General features: G+C 33.3%; 1 protein-coding gene across 10 annotated transcripts in view; it reads left to right on the plus strand.

Annotated features, from left to right (window-relative positions):
• Positions 1 to 16,950, plus strand: part of ptprua (protein tyrosine phosphatase receptor type Ua) — a 438,644-nt gene that overhangs the window by 118,750 nt on the left and 302,944 nt on the right. For all 10 annotated transcript variants that reach the window (XR_015945324.1, XR_015945325.1, XM_087295567.2 and 7 more), the window contains exon 2: positions 15,724 to 15,852. Coding sequence is in view for 8 of the 10 variants with exons in the window: in XM_087295567.2 (XP_087151693.1) it covers positions 15,724 to 15,852 (129 nt within the window). In the remaining 2 variants the exon portion in view is untranslated. The remainder of the gene's footprint in view (positions 1 to 15,723; positions 15,853 to 16,950) is intronic.

The raw sequence follows: 16,950 nt of genomic DNA on the forward strand, positions 1-16,950 counted from the left end.
TAATTATTTTACTATTAAATATGCATATTCTGCACAAAGGATGCATACAATGAATCTGTCTTAAAAAAAATCATAAATATAAGAAGCAACATAATTACACTGCCTACTCTGTGAAACTGATTCATAGGGAGATAATTATGCCTAAAAATGCATTCTCCATAGGCACCTTAATAGGTTTTGGAACAGAGCCTATACAGTACATTATATCTGTCTTTCATATAGTCATGTTTTTCTCTGCACTCGTCCTTTCTTCCATTTTGCTGCAGGTGGTGTTCAGATTTATGACAGTGCCTCAAATGGGAACTGTGGGACATATATTAAACCTTCTAACAAACTATTGCCATCAAAGAAGAGTCATAAAGCAAATAAATAAATAAATAAATAAATAAGCAAATGAATGAAAAAGAGATGCGTGTGCACTGTGAAGGGAACAGACTGCACACAGTGTTTGCTCTTAGACATCAAAGCCATCTCCCACACATATACCTAGATCTCCACGGCAACTTTCAGGATGCGGTGTTCTGCAAATTACTTCCCTCGCTTTCAAAGTAACGGCCGCAGCATTCACACTTCGTTATTTATTTACGCCGCTTTGTTCTGTCTCACCACACCTTGCAGGGCTGTCTCGAGACACAAAACAGCTTTGGCGATGGAAAGTCAGACCCCTTTTTTTAATACCCTCTGATGAGGCTGTGTCAGCGACATTTCTTTTATGCTGTTTTTAATTAGCATACTGCACGGATCCAAATTCCAAAGACAAATTCTTCTTTCGTAATTTGACGTGTTTGACATTTCAGTGAGGATGTTGCTCTGGGAAAGCAGGTTTTCATGTAGCTGATTTCGAAATACTCCTCTTCAGGTGTTTCTACAGGGAAGCAGAACGGCGCACAGACACATCAAACGGCACGCAATCAAACCTGTCTACAAGCGTTTAACATGTAGTATAAATACTGACCCCACAGGAAAAAAAAAAAAAAAAACAAACATCAGAAATGTGATCTCAATAGTCTCTGCTAGACAGCAACCACACTGTCGACAGGTTGTGTTTTGAGCTGTTCAGACTCCCTAGAAATAAAGTGCCTGTGGTGATGTGTCTGTAAAGTAATATTATTAGGCTTCATTTACATTTGAGACACTTTTGGTATTAAATGTGAATTAAGTGAAGCTAAACGAGCACCAGATTGAAGTGAGCGAGTGATTGTAATACTTTAATTAGATATATTACTAAAATTCCATTACATTTAATCCCGTTTCATTATTCTGTATATATGTGCACTCAAAAAATTATGTTTGCTGTTTGTTCAATTTACTTGGGCTCTATTTTAACGATCTTGGTGCAAAGTCTGAAACGCATGGTGCAAAAGCATTAACAAATCCACTTTAATTATTTTAAGGACTGAAAAATACTGTCTGCACCCTGGTGTATGGTTTAACATGATTGTGCTTATTAATGATTTATAGGTGTATTTTGAGCATAACGTATATTAAACCAATCAGAGTCTTTCCTCCTATTTCCTTTAAGAGTCAAATGTGTCGCGCCATGGCACATGTGCTATTAACTCGGTGGACTTTTTTAGTGGAAAAACTGAATGGCTCACTAGCAAGAAAACAGTAAAACAAACCATCTGCAGTGAGAGGATAAAGAATGAGCCTCCTCCATTTGGCCTCTTTACTTTTTCTTAACTTTTGCTTTTTACTTTACTTTTTACTTTTGTGGATAAGGAAATGGTGGCAATTCACTCCACGCTGAAGACATCCATTAGTGCATATTTAATTTTGTTTGTTTAGCACAAATATTTGTTTCAAAATTATTTTGAATAAATTAACAATAACGTTGTTTAACAGATACGTTGATCTAATTAGATTTGCATTGGAAACATTAAATAAACGTTACAAATATATTATTATTGGTTGATTTCATACAGTATATTAAGATTTTAGTTATGATACTCCTAATATCATAAATCCACAGATTTTTTTTTACAAAATTCTCAGCAGAAATAACAAAAAAATCTCCACACATTCTGTCTGGCCCTAGTTATAGGTTATCCAAACACACCTCCAATTCTTATGCCCCATATGGTCCAAAACCCAACAGGTGGACAAATCTAAACTTGTTTTTATTAAAAAAAAACATAAATATGCATGTAACAAATAAAAATATTACTAATCGTAATCGTATTAAAAATGTAAAATGTCAAGAATAAACTAAAAAAAACCCAGAGGTGAAGGAGGCATGATATAGTGGTTGTTAAATTTATGTAGTAAACAGTATTTTTGTAACATTTTAGTTCTTATTTTTTTTCATATGTAATTATATTTGTGTATTCCTGTACATCCTGTGTGTAGTAAGCAATTTAAAATGGCATGGTCTATTTCTGTTGTCTTAAAAAAGCTACATGCCAACAATGCACTTTAGCACACCTCTTTTATAGACCAGCACACCCATGGGTTTCCAAAGTGGTGCAACTGAACTTGCTATTTAAACAGCATGAAACTTAGAGTTACGGTGGTCTGAAAATAGCAGCAAATTGCACCAAACACATCTTACGGCTTATTGCGCCAGGTGTATGATAGGGTACTTATTTAGCGTCCTGTTTTTTGTGTGTATGTAATTTACACTCTTCTGCATTCCATTTATGTTTACACAAGACATATGTTTACAACTTATGATTACAACTTACTTGACTTATATTTACAAAAGATTGCGGTACACTATCTGAAAATGTGATTTTCCTTGCTTTGATTTACTTCTATTGTTCTCACTTGCAAGTAACTTTGGAAGGAAACATATTCCAAATGTCTGAATGCAAATGTACATCAATAAAGGTTTCAAGGTCATAACATATTGTGCAGGCAAGAGTGTAATAATAAATGTTCTGTAAAATTGAAATCTGTGTAAAAGTCATTGGTGGTGTTTTCCCATAGTTAAATCTGATTCATGGCCATATATGAACATTCATTCATTGCTTCATTCATTTTTTTTTTTTTAGGCTTAGTCCCTTTATTAATCAGGGGTCGCCACAGCGGAATGAACCATGTCTGTTTGATGTCTTTCCACATTGTTTATGTTCGCAAAAGCTCATTTTAGTGTGTAAAGTTTTTAATATACTGCAACAGAATGCTGTCTTTTTTAACTTTAGAATTTGACTTTTTTTGGCACTTACATTTTCAAAAGTTGGAATTTTCAGGCTATTGATGTTGTGTGAGTGAACATTCAAACTTAAAATGGTGTCGTATAAACATACCCTTTATTTTATTTTAAAAATAATAATAATCATATATTATTATTATTGTTATTATTATTGTTGTTGTTGCTGTTGTTGTTGTTGTTGTTGTTGTTGTTGTTGTTGTTGTTGTTGTTGTTGTTGTTGTTGTTGTTGTTGTTGCAATTTCTGATGACAATCCAAGCAAATATTAAAGTCCAAGTTTAGTAAACTGCATAAAAAGTGCAACATCTTAGCAATAACATTTCTAGTGGGAAGACACACACACACACACACACACACACACACACAAACATGCATTTTTAAATAATTAGAATTTCATTAAATGCATAACTGAGAGCTTACTGAAGCAAAGGATCATAGGCAAAGCCCGCACTAATGAGGAACATCAGTGGAATGTGTCAACACAATGTAGATAAAAGAGCTGAGCAACTTAAACTCCCACAAACACACTTCTCTTAGACAGTGCTACCTTACCGTGCTGTGTATTTTCGTGTCTTCGCACAGTCATCTGTTGAGAAACGGCTTTGCAAACACCTGAACAGAACAGAAAGAAGAGGTCTCGAGACATTGAACTTCTTTTAACTACAGATGTATCTTTAAAAAGCACAGCATTCGTGACAACAATCCAACAGTAGATCTCAGGCTGAGAGAAACAGGATGACTATTTGTGCTTAACCAGAGGTTATTGTTAAATACCAATTCTCAATAAATCATTGGGGATTATTATACAGTTCAAATACTTGGTGTTTTATTTGAGAAGTTATTACACAGAAATAATATCAAATGCAACTATGATGTGTACTACTGTGTTCAGTGATTATTCTGTATAATACAGTTGAAGTCAAAATTATTTTATTTCCTTTAAAAATATTTCCCCAGTACTGTTTAATGGAGATAATATTTATTCTACAGATTTTAAAACATAGTTATATTTTAATGACATTTTTCTAATAATTAATTCTTCTTTTTTCCCATGATGACAGGACATCATTTGCAGTTATTTTGTAAGATACTAGTATTCAGCTTAAAGTGCAATTTAAGGGCTTAACTTGTTAGTTAGGTTTAGTAGGCAAATATTGGATATCGTTGGTTTGTTCTGCAGCCAATCAAAAATAATAACTTCTTTACAAGCTAATAATATTAATCTTAAAAAAAAAAAAAAAAAAAAGGTAAATCTCATCATGAACAACCGCAAGGCATAGGCATTTCATAAATGCAGCACACCGCTTGGAAGTGTTTAAAGTGTCATAGAAGATGTTCAAAATCTTTACACACAATGACCCAGAGACTATTTAGACTGCATGTTACTGATGAGAAGATGGCGGAAGCTTACTTCATGATGACTGAACTCGCCAAATGGCCTTAATCACTAAATGCACTACAGAATGTTACGTTTACACATCCCTGCACAAATTGCATGTTAACGATTCAGCTTTTCACAGCATAATTCTCAATACTCACTACTCCTGATTACTTTGAAAAGTGCTACTTTTTACTCATACTTTGAGTCTTATTTACAACAGATACTTTTATTCTACTTGTGTTACATTTTTAGGCAAATAATGGTACTTTTACATGAGTATAATTTTTCAATACTCTTTTAACCACTGGCTGTATATGTGTATACTAATAAAACAATATACTGTGCTTATTTAGTATATACAAATTAAAATAGGTTTAAAATAAAGTGATCATACAATATTATAATTTTTGAGAAAGTGCCTCTGACGGTGAGGGAAAGCTATCGACATAGCCTCGGAATTTTTTTTACAGTAATCTCATTCTCCATGCTATCTTCATCAAATCTAAAATATAAACTCATGAAATACTTGGCTTTCAAGTCATTTTTTTTTCTAGGACATTACATGTTTTTCTGTGTTTCTATATGGAAAACAAATATTAAACACAATACATTTTTTTTTTCTCATAATGTCATAATGCATAACTTTTTATACTTTTTTTAACATGTTACTCCTCCTTTAACACAGTAAAGCTCAGTGTCTTCTTTCCAATGATACATAATTTGTGTTTGTGGCTTACTGGACTCAGGAACTGTTACTATTTAAAGTTAGGTAGATGTAAAAACCCAACATTGAGTGCTGGCTAACAGGTTTTAAGAGATTAAATATGTCTGGCTGACAAATTGGACTAGGACAAATTGGACTCTGGACTAGGACTGGGAAATTGGACTAGGATATTTAGCAATGTACATTATAAATAATTAAAATGTGCTGTTAAATATTATTTTGTGGCTGTGTTGTTAACTTTTAATATGACATCAAATTATATTTTTTGACATAGTAAATAGTCATCTGTTAGTAGTGATAAAATGCATGATATATACATTTTACTTTAAAAAAATATTACTATTATCATTATTAATAACAACAACATTAATGATAATAATAATTATAAAATTATTATTATTATTTATTTATTATTATTATTATTATTATTACTGCAAGAACAACACCGGTTACTATATGTTCCATCACGGGAATGAATAAGATTTCAAAATAATTTTTAGAAAAAATATTAAAGTTGCTTTCATATATTCTGTGTGGATAGTGTGTTTGTTTGGATAGTGAAATAAAAACAGCAAGAAAAGCTACTCATCTGGTGCATGTATGTATAAACCAATATATTTAAGCAAACAGCACAATGGATTCCAGGAATGTACCATTTGTCAGAAGTGCATGTGTGTGTTATTGGTCTGGGCAGAGCAGTTCAAAATGAGTCAACAAGTGGACAGAAAATGAAAGCAGACACACTACAGGCGGAATCAGATGAGCAGTGGGCTCATAACGCCTGAGAGTGGAGTAATGCCTCTGCATTATTAAAGCAACAGATGGAAAGGTAAACAAACAAAGGGAGCACGGGCCCCGGAGCCACCCTCACCACAACCCATGAGCGGGGTCTGGCACCGAGTCAGACAGCCTCTTTAACACCTTTAAATTCACACCGCTAAGAGGCAATATGCTTACTAATGCCCAAAAGAAACCGCATGCTAAGTGTAGAAATCCCAAAAATGCAAAGCTGCTGGCTCGGGTTCACACATCATTGTGTTCCGAAATGTCATTTCACAACTGGAATTTTACTAAAGAACTTTCTGGATCAGTCTGTTTATACTCTGTATCTTGAATTTTAAATAATCAGCTTGAATCGTTACCACCAATATGTTAATATGAATGAAATTTAAAGTCAAGTTGTATGTACACACGCACAAAATGTGTAAAAAAAAGCTGTTTGCTCAAACTACTTAATAGGCTGAAACAACACAATTTTTAAATTTATTTATTAATTTCTTTTTTGGACAACTTAATTGTTTTATGTTTAATCCTCATAAATTACCTAAAAAAAACGAATAAGTTATTTTGCAAGTACTATTGAAGCAAATGGGGATGTCATTTTAGTTTATGCTTAAGAGTTGTGTCACGGAAATTACTTTTTGACCATGTAACAATTACTTTTTTATTAAAATGTGTTCAAAATTACATCACTGAACTTTAAATGTGTCTGTAAAGTTTCAGCTCAAAATTAGAAACAAAAAATTACCTTTCAGCAGTTTGTAATAAGCAACTCTTAGCATCAACTTTAATGCTAGTTCTCCCCACTCACCATTCTTATTCTCGTCAGAGTGTGTCTCAGTCTCCGGCTGCATTAGATAAACAGCACAGTGACAGATATAAAGGAAGCAGATCTCCCGTAACATTTACAGTAAGAACTTTTCTAATGATTATTTGATGTATGTGTTGTGGAGTTAATTCAAGCCTTCCTATGAGTCACACACAACGTCGTTACAAAGTTTATGCGCTCACAGACACACACACACACACACACACACACACACACACACGTTTAACTTTGCACTATTTTTGCACGGCAAACGTGACAGGATAAACATTAAATTCCACTGGTGCATGAATATCTGTTATGTTAATGTACAAAATAAACCTGATTTAACCTTCACAAACCGAAACTGAAGTGTCTTTTTTTTTTCTAACATGCAACTGTGGTGATAAAGCTGATACAGTACTTTAAAAACGTTTTAAACTTTTAAAACTTATTCTTGTTACATTTGATGATAACAGCTAGCTAAACAGATTTTTAAAGTTGCTTTGCACACGTCCTGTCTTGTGGATATGATTATACGAGTTAATACAGAGAAATGTTAATCTGCGGCTGTCAGTCAATTAAGTGGGCAGGAAAACCACACTCCTACGTCACATTGCGGTGGGCCTCAAAATGGGAAGAATTTGATCCTATTTTAACATCAGAAAATTAAAAAAAAAGAAAAAAAAATTATTGTCTTAATATCACCCCAATATGACCGTAAACACACTATACCTACACACAATTCTGTCCTAACAGCTTACAAAGATGCTTTTAATCATAGGCGCCCTTTAATGTTGAAGCTGAAATTGCAGCAGCCATTACTTAAGTCTTAAGTGTACATTTCTTAGTATCATTGTTTTTATGAAAACATGTATACATTTTATTGTATTGTGTAGACCCCACACACACAACCCAAAAAAACATTTGTATACATTTTTTTTTTATTTCTTCTTTGTAACAACATCACACTTCCATGTTAATTGTAATTGACATATTCTTGCATAATAAAAATGGCTATTTTGTTCAGAAAAAAGTTTCAACAGAAGTGTATGAAGACATATATTGTCATATATACAGAAAATGTAATACTACTGTATGTATGTATGTATATATATATATATATATATATATATATATATATATATATATATATATATATATATATATATATATGCATAATAGCACTCCCACACCTGTACATACTTATTTTTATCCAGAAAAAAGTAAATAATAGAGAGGAGCAGAGAGCATTTGTGCTTGTTCAAAGCAGAACAACTGCGATACTTTCACACCAGCGGAACGGGGAGAGACAAAGCGAGCGATAATAATCTTTGACATCATAATTTCTCACTCTTCATGGTTGTGATGATAAAAGCTTTTCAGCTCTTCTGTAATAATCATTATCTAAGCTTTTCACAGGCCGCAAGCCTCTGATGAAAGCAGTTCTGACTTTAAAACTGTGTTTACAATGACACGGAGTTCCTTCACAGATAACTGAAAATCCTGCTCTTAAATGACTGGAGATGGCAGCTGAGGATTATAAACCAATGGAATATAAGCCAGTCTTTGCTGTTTAATTCTGACAGCTAAAGCATGTAAAATACTTCCTTGAGAGCTGCGCTTGTTGCTTTTCAGAGAAACAGTGTTTAATCCGGTTGAGACTTCCTTCATAATGATGGATCTGCAAAGAGCGAAAAAAAACATCCTTCAGACACAAACGTACTCATAAAATAAGATATTCTAGTCATGTTGGTCTATCTATCTATCTATCTATCTATCTATCTATCTATCTATCTATCTATCTATCTATCTATCTATCTATCTATCTATCTATCTATCTATCTATCTATCTATCTATCTATCTATCTATCTATCTATCTATCTCTGTCAATCTATCTTTCTGTCTGTCTGTCCGTCCAATCTTGACATTAATTTCTTCATGTCTTAAATGACTTGAATATAGCTTTACAACCATACCTCATTTAGCCTATGCAGATTCATAAAAATGCAAATGAGTCCTTTGCTCAGTCACAGCAGCTCAGTCTACCTGCTCCTCTTTTACTCAGATCAACAGCAGAAATAGACACTATTTGCTTCATCCCATATTTGTTTGAACCAGAAACTGGTTCTGAAAAATAAAAGGTGGAGCAAATTCTAAAGTGTTTTCTATGCATTTTAATGTATTTTTGTGTAGTTCTCAAAAACACCAAACACAACAGTAAATCCAGGTCATTAGCCCTTGGAAATGATGCCACAAATTTTGCAAATTAGTACCGTTTCCACTTAGTCACACCATATTTAATGCCCACTTCACATTCACTCCAGTTAAGTAATATATTTAATGCTACAAAAGAGCAAGCAACACATAAAATATCACTAAAAATAAAAGTCATTAATTTCTCACCCTTTAGTTTTTCAATACACCTAAGACTTTAATTCCTCCTTGGAACACAGCTGGAGGTATTTAAATTAAAATCAGAAAGGTTTCTGGACATTCGTTGACAGTCTGCACTACTTTCACTTTGAAGATGAAGAAAGGAAGGTAAAACAGTCTGTGACTCTTCAAAGGACTTCTTTTTTTACTTTTCTACTCCTTTTTTTTCAGTGTGATCGATATTAAACAGCCTAAAAGACAAAAATAAAACATTTATGACCGTGAAATACCACAGGTTTTGTTGACAGGAATGGTTGCGTGTTTGTCATGGTTAGAACTAGGGGTGGTTTCAAAACTCATTTGATGCTTAGCAACTGTTGACAAATGAATTTAGTTTGTCACAAACAGATAACAGGGCTTTTCACACTTCATTGTTTATTTCCAATTATTCAGAAGTCAATTTGAATCTACAACATTCATGAACAACCACAATTTTCATTCCACTGGCATTAAAGTGGCTTTTGCATGTGCTTTGTTCTAGTTATAATAACCGAGATAATAACATTATAATAGCAACAGTGTGACAATACACTGTTAGCTAAATATTTCAAGTAAAAGCATATTATTTCTAAATAAATATTTCAATTCAAGGTGAAAAATAAGGTAATTTCAGTAACAAAAAAGCACCCTCCATTAGCTGAACTCTTCGGCTTTATAACAATGATTTACAGTTTTTTTGAAGTGTTGTAATGTCTGATGGACAAAAGTGTACATTTTTTCACATTTTGTAACAAAACTCTATATAACACACACAGTACAACAGATATCGGTTCCTAAACTCTCTCAGATGTAAAGGTACAAAACCTGTGACGTGGATGGTACTTTTTCAAAAATGTGCTTGTTTGTACTAAAAGGTTCACATTGGTACATTACAGTTTTTCTCAGTGGATTTGTTGCATTTCTCACAACACTATTTACATTTGCAAAACAGTTGTTGCATTTCTCCACAGTCATTTGTCCACATCAACGTAGCAGTTTCTCATTTCTTCTAACAAATTGCAAATGCTTTTGGACATGCATCAATTGCTTTCATACAACTCTCTGCTGTTTTATAACATTATCATTTACTTATGTCAGTCAAAATAACCTAAACTTGTGAATGCTGAATAGCCATTCCATATAAAACTAATAGTCTTCATTTCATTACTTGACTCATTAATATATACAAAAATGATTAACTAGTTGTCAAATCTGTCAAATGTAAATTTTATAAAAATGTTTTTGTTTTGTTTTTTCTGAAAATTTATTCTGAAATGAACAATTTGATGAATGATTTACAGACCTGTACAGTATGTTGTAGGTTCAGTTCCAGTATGTACTGCAATAATGTTTACATTTGTTCCCAGCTCTACCCAAAGGAGGCTTTTGTTTGTTGTAAGTAAGGGTGTGTTTATTCTTTTGCACAATGCTGTGAACAAATTACAATTGCAAAGAGCAAATGCAGTAAACATGTAAAACATACATATTCAGTATCTTTTACTCAGATACCTTACTAAATGCAGTGATGTCTAACTTAACTGTAGTTTTCAAATGCCTATGCAAATAGGATATATCCATATATATGTGTTTTGAGCACTTTCAGAGCGTCAACAAAATCTGACTATTTTTGCATTGGAAAGAATGTACAGAGTAAACTGTCATAATGAAAACATGACAAAGACATTTGACTATCTTGTTCATAAACAATGGTGTCAGGACTTTGCATCTTGATGACGCTGACACTTTCATTGACACAATACTTGCTTTTGAGGAATGAGCTATCGATTTTTTTAATTATTTGTTTATTTATTTTTAAATTGTTTATTTATTTATTTATTCATTTATTTTTATAAGTTATTTATATATATATATATATATATATATATATATATATATATATATATATATATATATATATATATATATATATCCTTTTATTTTGTAAAATGTGTTAATGTAGCAAGGGTTTTGTTGCAAAAAAAATGCATGTGAAGTATTGTACTTTGTTTTAATGTGTACAAACTGAAAATAAAAATATATTATGGCAAAGAATTGCAGTTATTTAAAATAAATAATTATTTCTATGTAAAAAACATAAATAATAGAAAATAATACTTAAAAACTGCATTACTCCAGATTTCAGAGTTAAATGATTGTTCTAATATGTTGATTTGTTGCTTAAAAAAAAAAAACATTTCTTTTTATATTGTTGAAGAAAAAAAAATGTTGCTTAGTACTTTGAAAAAAAAAAAAAAACCAGGAAATTATGTCTGCTCTGAGTCTATAGCAATGTTCTGCTGTTTTGTTTGAGTCCATTTTCCTGGGTCTGGCTACAATTTCACCACCTGTAATGCAGTGTGAGAGCATGTGTCTGTGAGAGTGCTTCTGTTTTTAGATGCTACTCTAAATGGAGTATTATTAGCTCGGCCGAGAGTCTGCCGATAGCATGTTTCCCAAACACACAGCACTGGGTCACCTCGCACTGGTGATGAGTCTATTACGTGTGTTTTGTGTTCCGTTTCAGTGTCTCTGGTGGTTGTCAGCTGACAGCAATCTACCTGACCCATCTTTACCTCAGCGTCCTCCAAGCCTGAAGCTAATTGAGCCGAAACACACACCTCCACTTACGCACAGAGCTGAGAGAACCAGAGTTATTAGATGCAATTAAGGGAAACAAAAGACACAGAAAAGCTTTTAGCTAGAGTCTGAGATCAGGTGTGGTACTCAATCATTTTTGCCTGAGATGATTCCACATCGCTATGTGTGTCGGCGAAAAAGCCTTTTGGTTTGCCTCATTAGTTTTAGTGCAGGCGATTAGCCTTTCTTCACACTACACACACAATTCCAATTGGTTTTCCAAATCCAATTTTGAGGACTGACTCTCTGCAATGTTATTTTACAAGTAATGAACTTTATGCAGATCTGTTTGTTGAGACAGTGTAGTCAGCGTTGTGGAATACACACTTTACAAAATTATATCATCAATCAGCCATGTTGGAGAGCAGAATGTAAACAATACCACTGAAATGAACTTTAGCATATTTTACTGATATATTTTGCTAAAAAAAAAAAAATTATCAATTTTTGTCATGATTTCACCAGTACTAAAAAAAAAAAAACTGCACTGTAAAAAAGTAATGACAAAAAAACAAGACAACAAATATTTTTATGTTGATTTAACTAATTTTAATGACTTGATCAGGTTTCAGCTATTTTTTTCTTAATTATGCAAAGTTCAACATAATATTTCCAGTCAGTTTGATAAGTGTTAGGTAAGATGACTAGAAAAGTTAATTTGATTCAACTAAAAAGAATCAGCAATATATATATATATATATATATATATATATATATATATATATATTTTTTTTTTTTTTTTTTTTTCTTCAGTGTAGGGCACTAAAACCTGCACAAATTGTAACAAATTAAACAAAACAGCCTGTTGAGCATATTGCATACGGGTAGGCACAGCCATTTGAATCTCTTTGGCTCAAGACTGCCGTCTGATTCACTTCCATTCATTTTTAGACATTAAAAACGACTTGCTTGATGTTGCAAACTGATAAACACTTATTTGTAGAGTAAGTAGTTTGACCGTTTTCTGCCATTTATTATTCCTAGTCATTTCTCTGTGTTCTCAAAACTGTCACACTTCTTAAAAAGATGATAAAACAGATAAATCCAATTGCAAGTGATGTATTGTCCGAGGGTAATATACAGTATCCACAGTCAATACAAATAAACAAGGACAAAATAAGGAATGAATCGTAGCTAGTCAACATGGAAGTCAGACATAGAAACAAAAATTCGAACCGGAATCCAGAGAAAGGTCTTAACCAAAAGTCAGAGTTTGTGAACAACTAAATGAACTGACAAAGAGACATAGGGCCACCGCCCAGTTATTGTCGCAATAATGAGCCACAGCTGGCTGATTAATCAGAACAGCTGATGATGCCAAAACACTTGACAAAAATAACACAGACACAATAACATATGCACAAGGGAACCAAAACGATCAATCAGGCGAGTGCACAAACCCACAACCGTGACAGACAGTAAATCAGAAGTTATAAAAGAATCGCAAAAAAATAAATAAACAAGTGCAATTCTGCATTTTAAGGTCAATACATTTCAGTTTGTCAAAAGTATAACACCTTTTCTAGATTACAAAGTCCTTCTTTCTATGATTAAGTATCTTATACTCATTTTTTCCCATGGTTTTCACAAACATAAATAAGCAGAACAACATATTTAGAAGTAAAGCCATGCTGTTGAGAAGGTCCATAAGTGGGTAACTGATTAAACTGTGACGTAAATTAACATATTTTATTGCTTCATTCTCAAAACCCACTCTGCCACATGTGAGCATTAATGAGATGATTCAGATCTAGTTGTTTATACCTTTTGTGTGACTTTACAGTAGCCCCTTTCACACATACAGATCTTTCCAGAAACTTACTGGCAAATTTTCCCGAAAGGTCTGTATGTCTGAACAGGTCTTTTTGAAAATACTGGTAAATTTTCAGAATATTTGCCAGAAAGAGTGGTTGTAACATTACTAGTAATTTGCCAGAATGCTGCGCAGAAGGAAGAATGCTGGAAAAAGCGCATTCACATCTAGAAAGCACTGACGTGAGTTGTCTACTTTAGCCAATCAGAACACTCAGACGCAATCACATCCTCGTGGTTTATGAAAATAAAAGCCTTTAAATATTTTTCCAGACACATTTAGCTGCTAGATGTTAGTCAGATAACATTTATATGTTCTTTCTTAATGCCAACTGTGAAAATAATTATCGATATAATGTTTATGATAAAACACTGTTTGTTTACTTTCAAGCTGCTTCAGTTGGTTAAAGTGTGAACAAGTGAAGCAGCCGTCGAGAACAAACACACACACATAAATTATAAAGATCTTTAAATGTGAAAGTGTTCCACCATATGTTTTTATATAAGTTGTTCACATTAGGTATCCATTCACGTAATTTGTAATGTAGTCAATGTGTAAATGTTAAGCAGCAGTTTGCGTTTATGCCTTTGGATGTCTCAAAAAGGAGGTGCATAAATAATAAAGAGAGAGAGAGACAGAGAGAGAGAGAGAGAGAGAGAGAGAGAGAGAGACAGACAGACAGACAGACAGACAGACAGACAGACAGACAGACAGACAGACAGACAGACAGACAGACAGACAGACAGATAGATAGATAGATAGATAGATAGATAGATAGATAGATAGATAGATAGATAGATAGATAGATAGATAGATAGATAGATAGATAGAGATATGATTCTGATATCATTAATCAGAAATGACCTATACATGGCTGTGCTTGTATTTGTAAATGTAGAAGGGGTCTGTTTCCGTTTTATGTGGAAGGAGTCCGGCAATTTCACTTTTATTTAACGCTTTAATCTGTCTATCCATCCATCCATTCATCCATTTATCCATCCATCCATCCATCCGAATTTAGTATCTATCTATCTATCTATCTATCTATCTATCTATCTATCTATCCATCCATCCATCCATCCATCCATCCATCCATCCATCCATCCATCCATCCATCCATCCATCCATCCATCCATCCATCCATCCATCCATCCATCCATCCATCCATCCATCCATCCATCCATCCATCCATCCATCCATCTATCTATCTATCTATCTATCTATCTATCTATCTATCTATCTATCTATCTATCTATCTATCTAATATCTTTGCTGTTTTTCTTTTTATTACAAGACAAAGAGTCCCATATCGCTTTTGAACAATTACAGCTATAAACCATCATTTTGTGCAGAATATTTAATTACTCGACACAGCCCTGAGCTTCCTTTTTGACTACAAAGCTAGCAAACCTAGAAAAAGTTATTTACAGAAATGCATCATCTGCCCCCCAGCCACAATCATCCTACTGTTTAAAAAAAAAAAAAAAAAAAAAAAAAAAGGAAAAGAAAAGAAAAGTGTGATCAAATATGCAGAGCTCTTGGATGTTTGTTGTTTAAAGAGGTCATAATTTACTATTTTTAAGCATTTTACTTTCTTCCCTGAAGTTCTGTTATGTTATTATTAAAGTTCGAATGGATCAAAAACAGTTGCTGTAAGTGAGAATCATTTTTAAGGTGTGTGTTTTGGATACAGTGCTTTTAAGAGGTCTTTGTTCAAATGCCTCTTTTATGATTGGCTGACATTTTTGCATATAGATATTTGCATAGAATTGTGGATTTCCCTGTTTTGTGAAATCACAGAACATCTTTGCACATTCACAAGTGTGAATTTCATCTTCTAGTAGAGCGTGACATATGTTACACTTCCCAAGTAGAATGCTGTGATTTAGAACTTTCCATTTAGTTTTTTTTTCCCATTTTGGTCAGTGTAACAGATGTTTTGACACGTGTTGAAATGGAAAATGACCATCTGAAAATAACATTGTTCTAAAAAAATGTGTTCTATCTCTGTCCAGCTGGCTGTACGTTTGAGGAAGACTCTGACCCCACACTCTGTGAATACAGACAGGCACAGGAAGATGACTTTGACTGGCAACTTGTACGAACCTACAGCTGGCCTCACATGACTTCTGACCTTATACGAGGTAAGTCTTGTTATCTTATGCTGTAATAAACACAGCATTGCACTCTGAGCATTTCCCAGGTTTATCTGTATGTTAAATGGCACCAACTCTAAAGCTTAAGAAAACAAGCATGTATTTTTCAAATATTTCCTTAGTGTTTTATTTTGATTTATTTTCTTAAAAAAAAAAAAAAAAAATGGACTACATTTTTACTGAGCATATCATGTATCGAATTGTGAGACCATGACTTACACTCCTAAAATTTTTTTGTCATTTTGACTTTTTTCATTCATTCGTTCAGCTTAATTTCTACAGTATATTCATTAAGGGGTCGCCACAGTGAAATAAACCGATAATTTATCCAGCATATGTTTTACACTGTGGATGCCCTTTTAGCTGCAACCCAGTACTGGGAAACGTCCCTACACACACATTCACACACATACACTACGAACCAGAAGCCTTCTTGCTGTAAGGCGTTAGTGCTAACCGCTGAGCCACGGTGTTGATGTATATTTCTTGAATCTAAAAGAAATAGTCTAGACATACAAAAATATGGTTTTGTTTTAAGAAATATGTGAGGCAGTGGAGCAGTAGGTAGTGATGTCGCCTCACAGCAAGAAGGTAGCTGGTTCGAGCCTCGGCTGGGTCAGTTGGCATTTCTGTGTGGAGTTTGCATGTTCTCCCTGCATTCTCAACGGTTTCTTCTGGGTGCTTCGGTTTCCCCCACAGTCCAAAGACATGCGGTACAGGTGAATTGGGTAAGCTAAATTGTCCGTAAATTATTCTAATTTATTCCTAAACTGTTAATATTCTATTTGAAATAGAAAAAAGATTCATATATACCTTAAAATGTTTAAAGCATTAATCACATGGTCTCTGATTAATCTAGCAATTAGTACTTTAGCAATAATTAGTCTCTGTCTATATATAGGAAATACTATGAAATGTCCTTGCTTTGTTAAATATCACTTGGGAAATATTTGAAAATGAAATACAACTTCACAGGAAAGTTAAGAATGATGCCTTTAACTACATATATGCTCTGTGAGAAAATTATACGTTTTATGAGAAACAAATGTTTTGCAAATATAATTTTTGTGTAAGAAAGCAAATGTT

Source organism: Danio rerio, chromosome 19 (genome assembly GCF_052040795.2).
Source record: "Danio rerio strain M-AB ecotype USA chromosome 19, GRCz13ab, whole genome shotgun sequence".
NCBI lineage: Eukaryota > Metazoa > Chordata > Actinopteri > Cypriniformes > Danionidae > Danio > Danio rerio.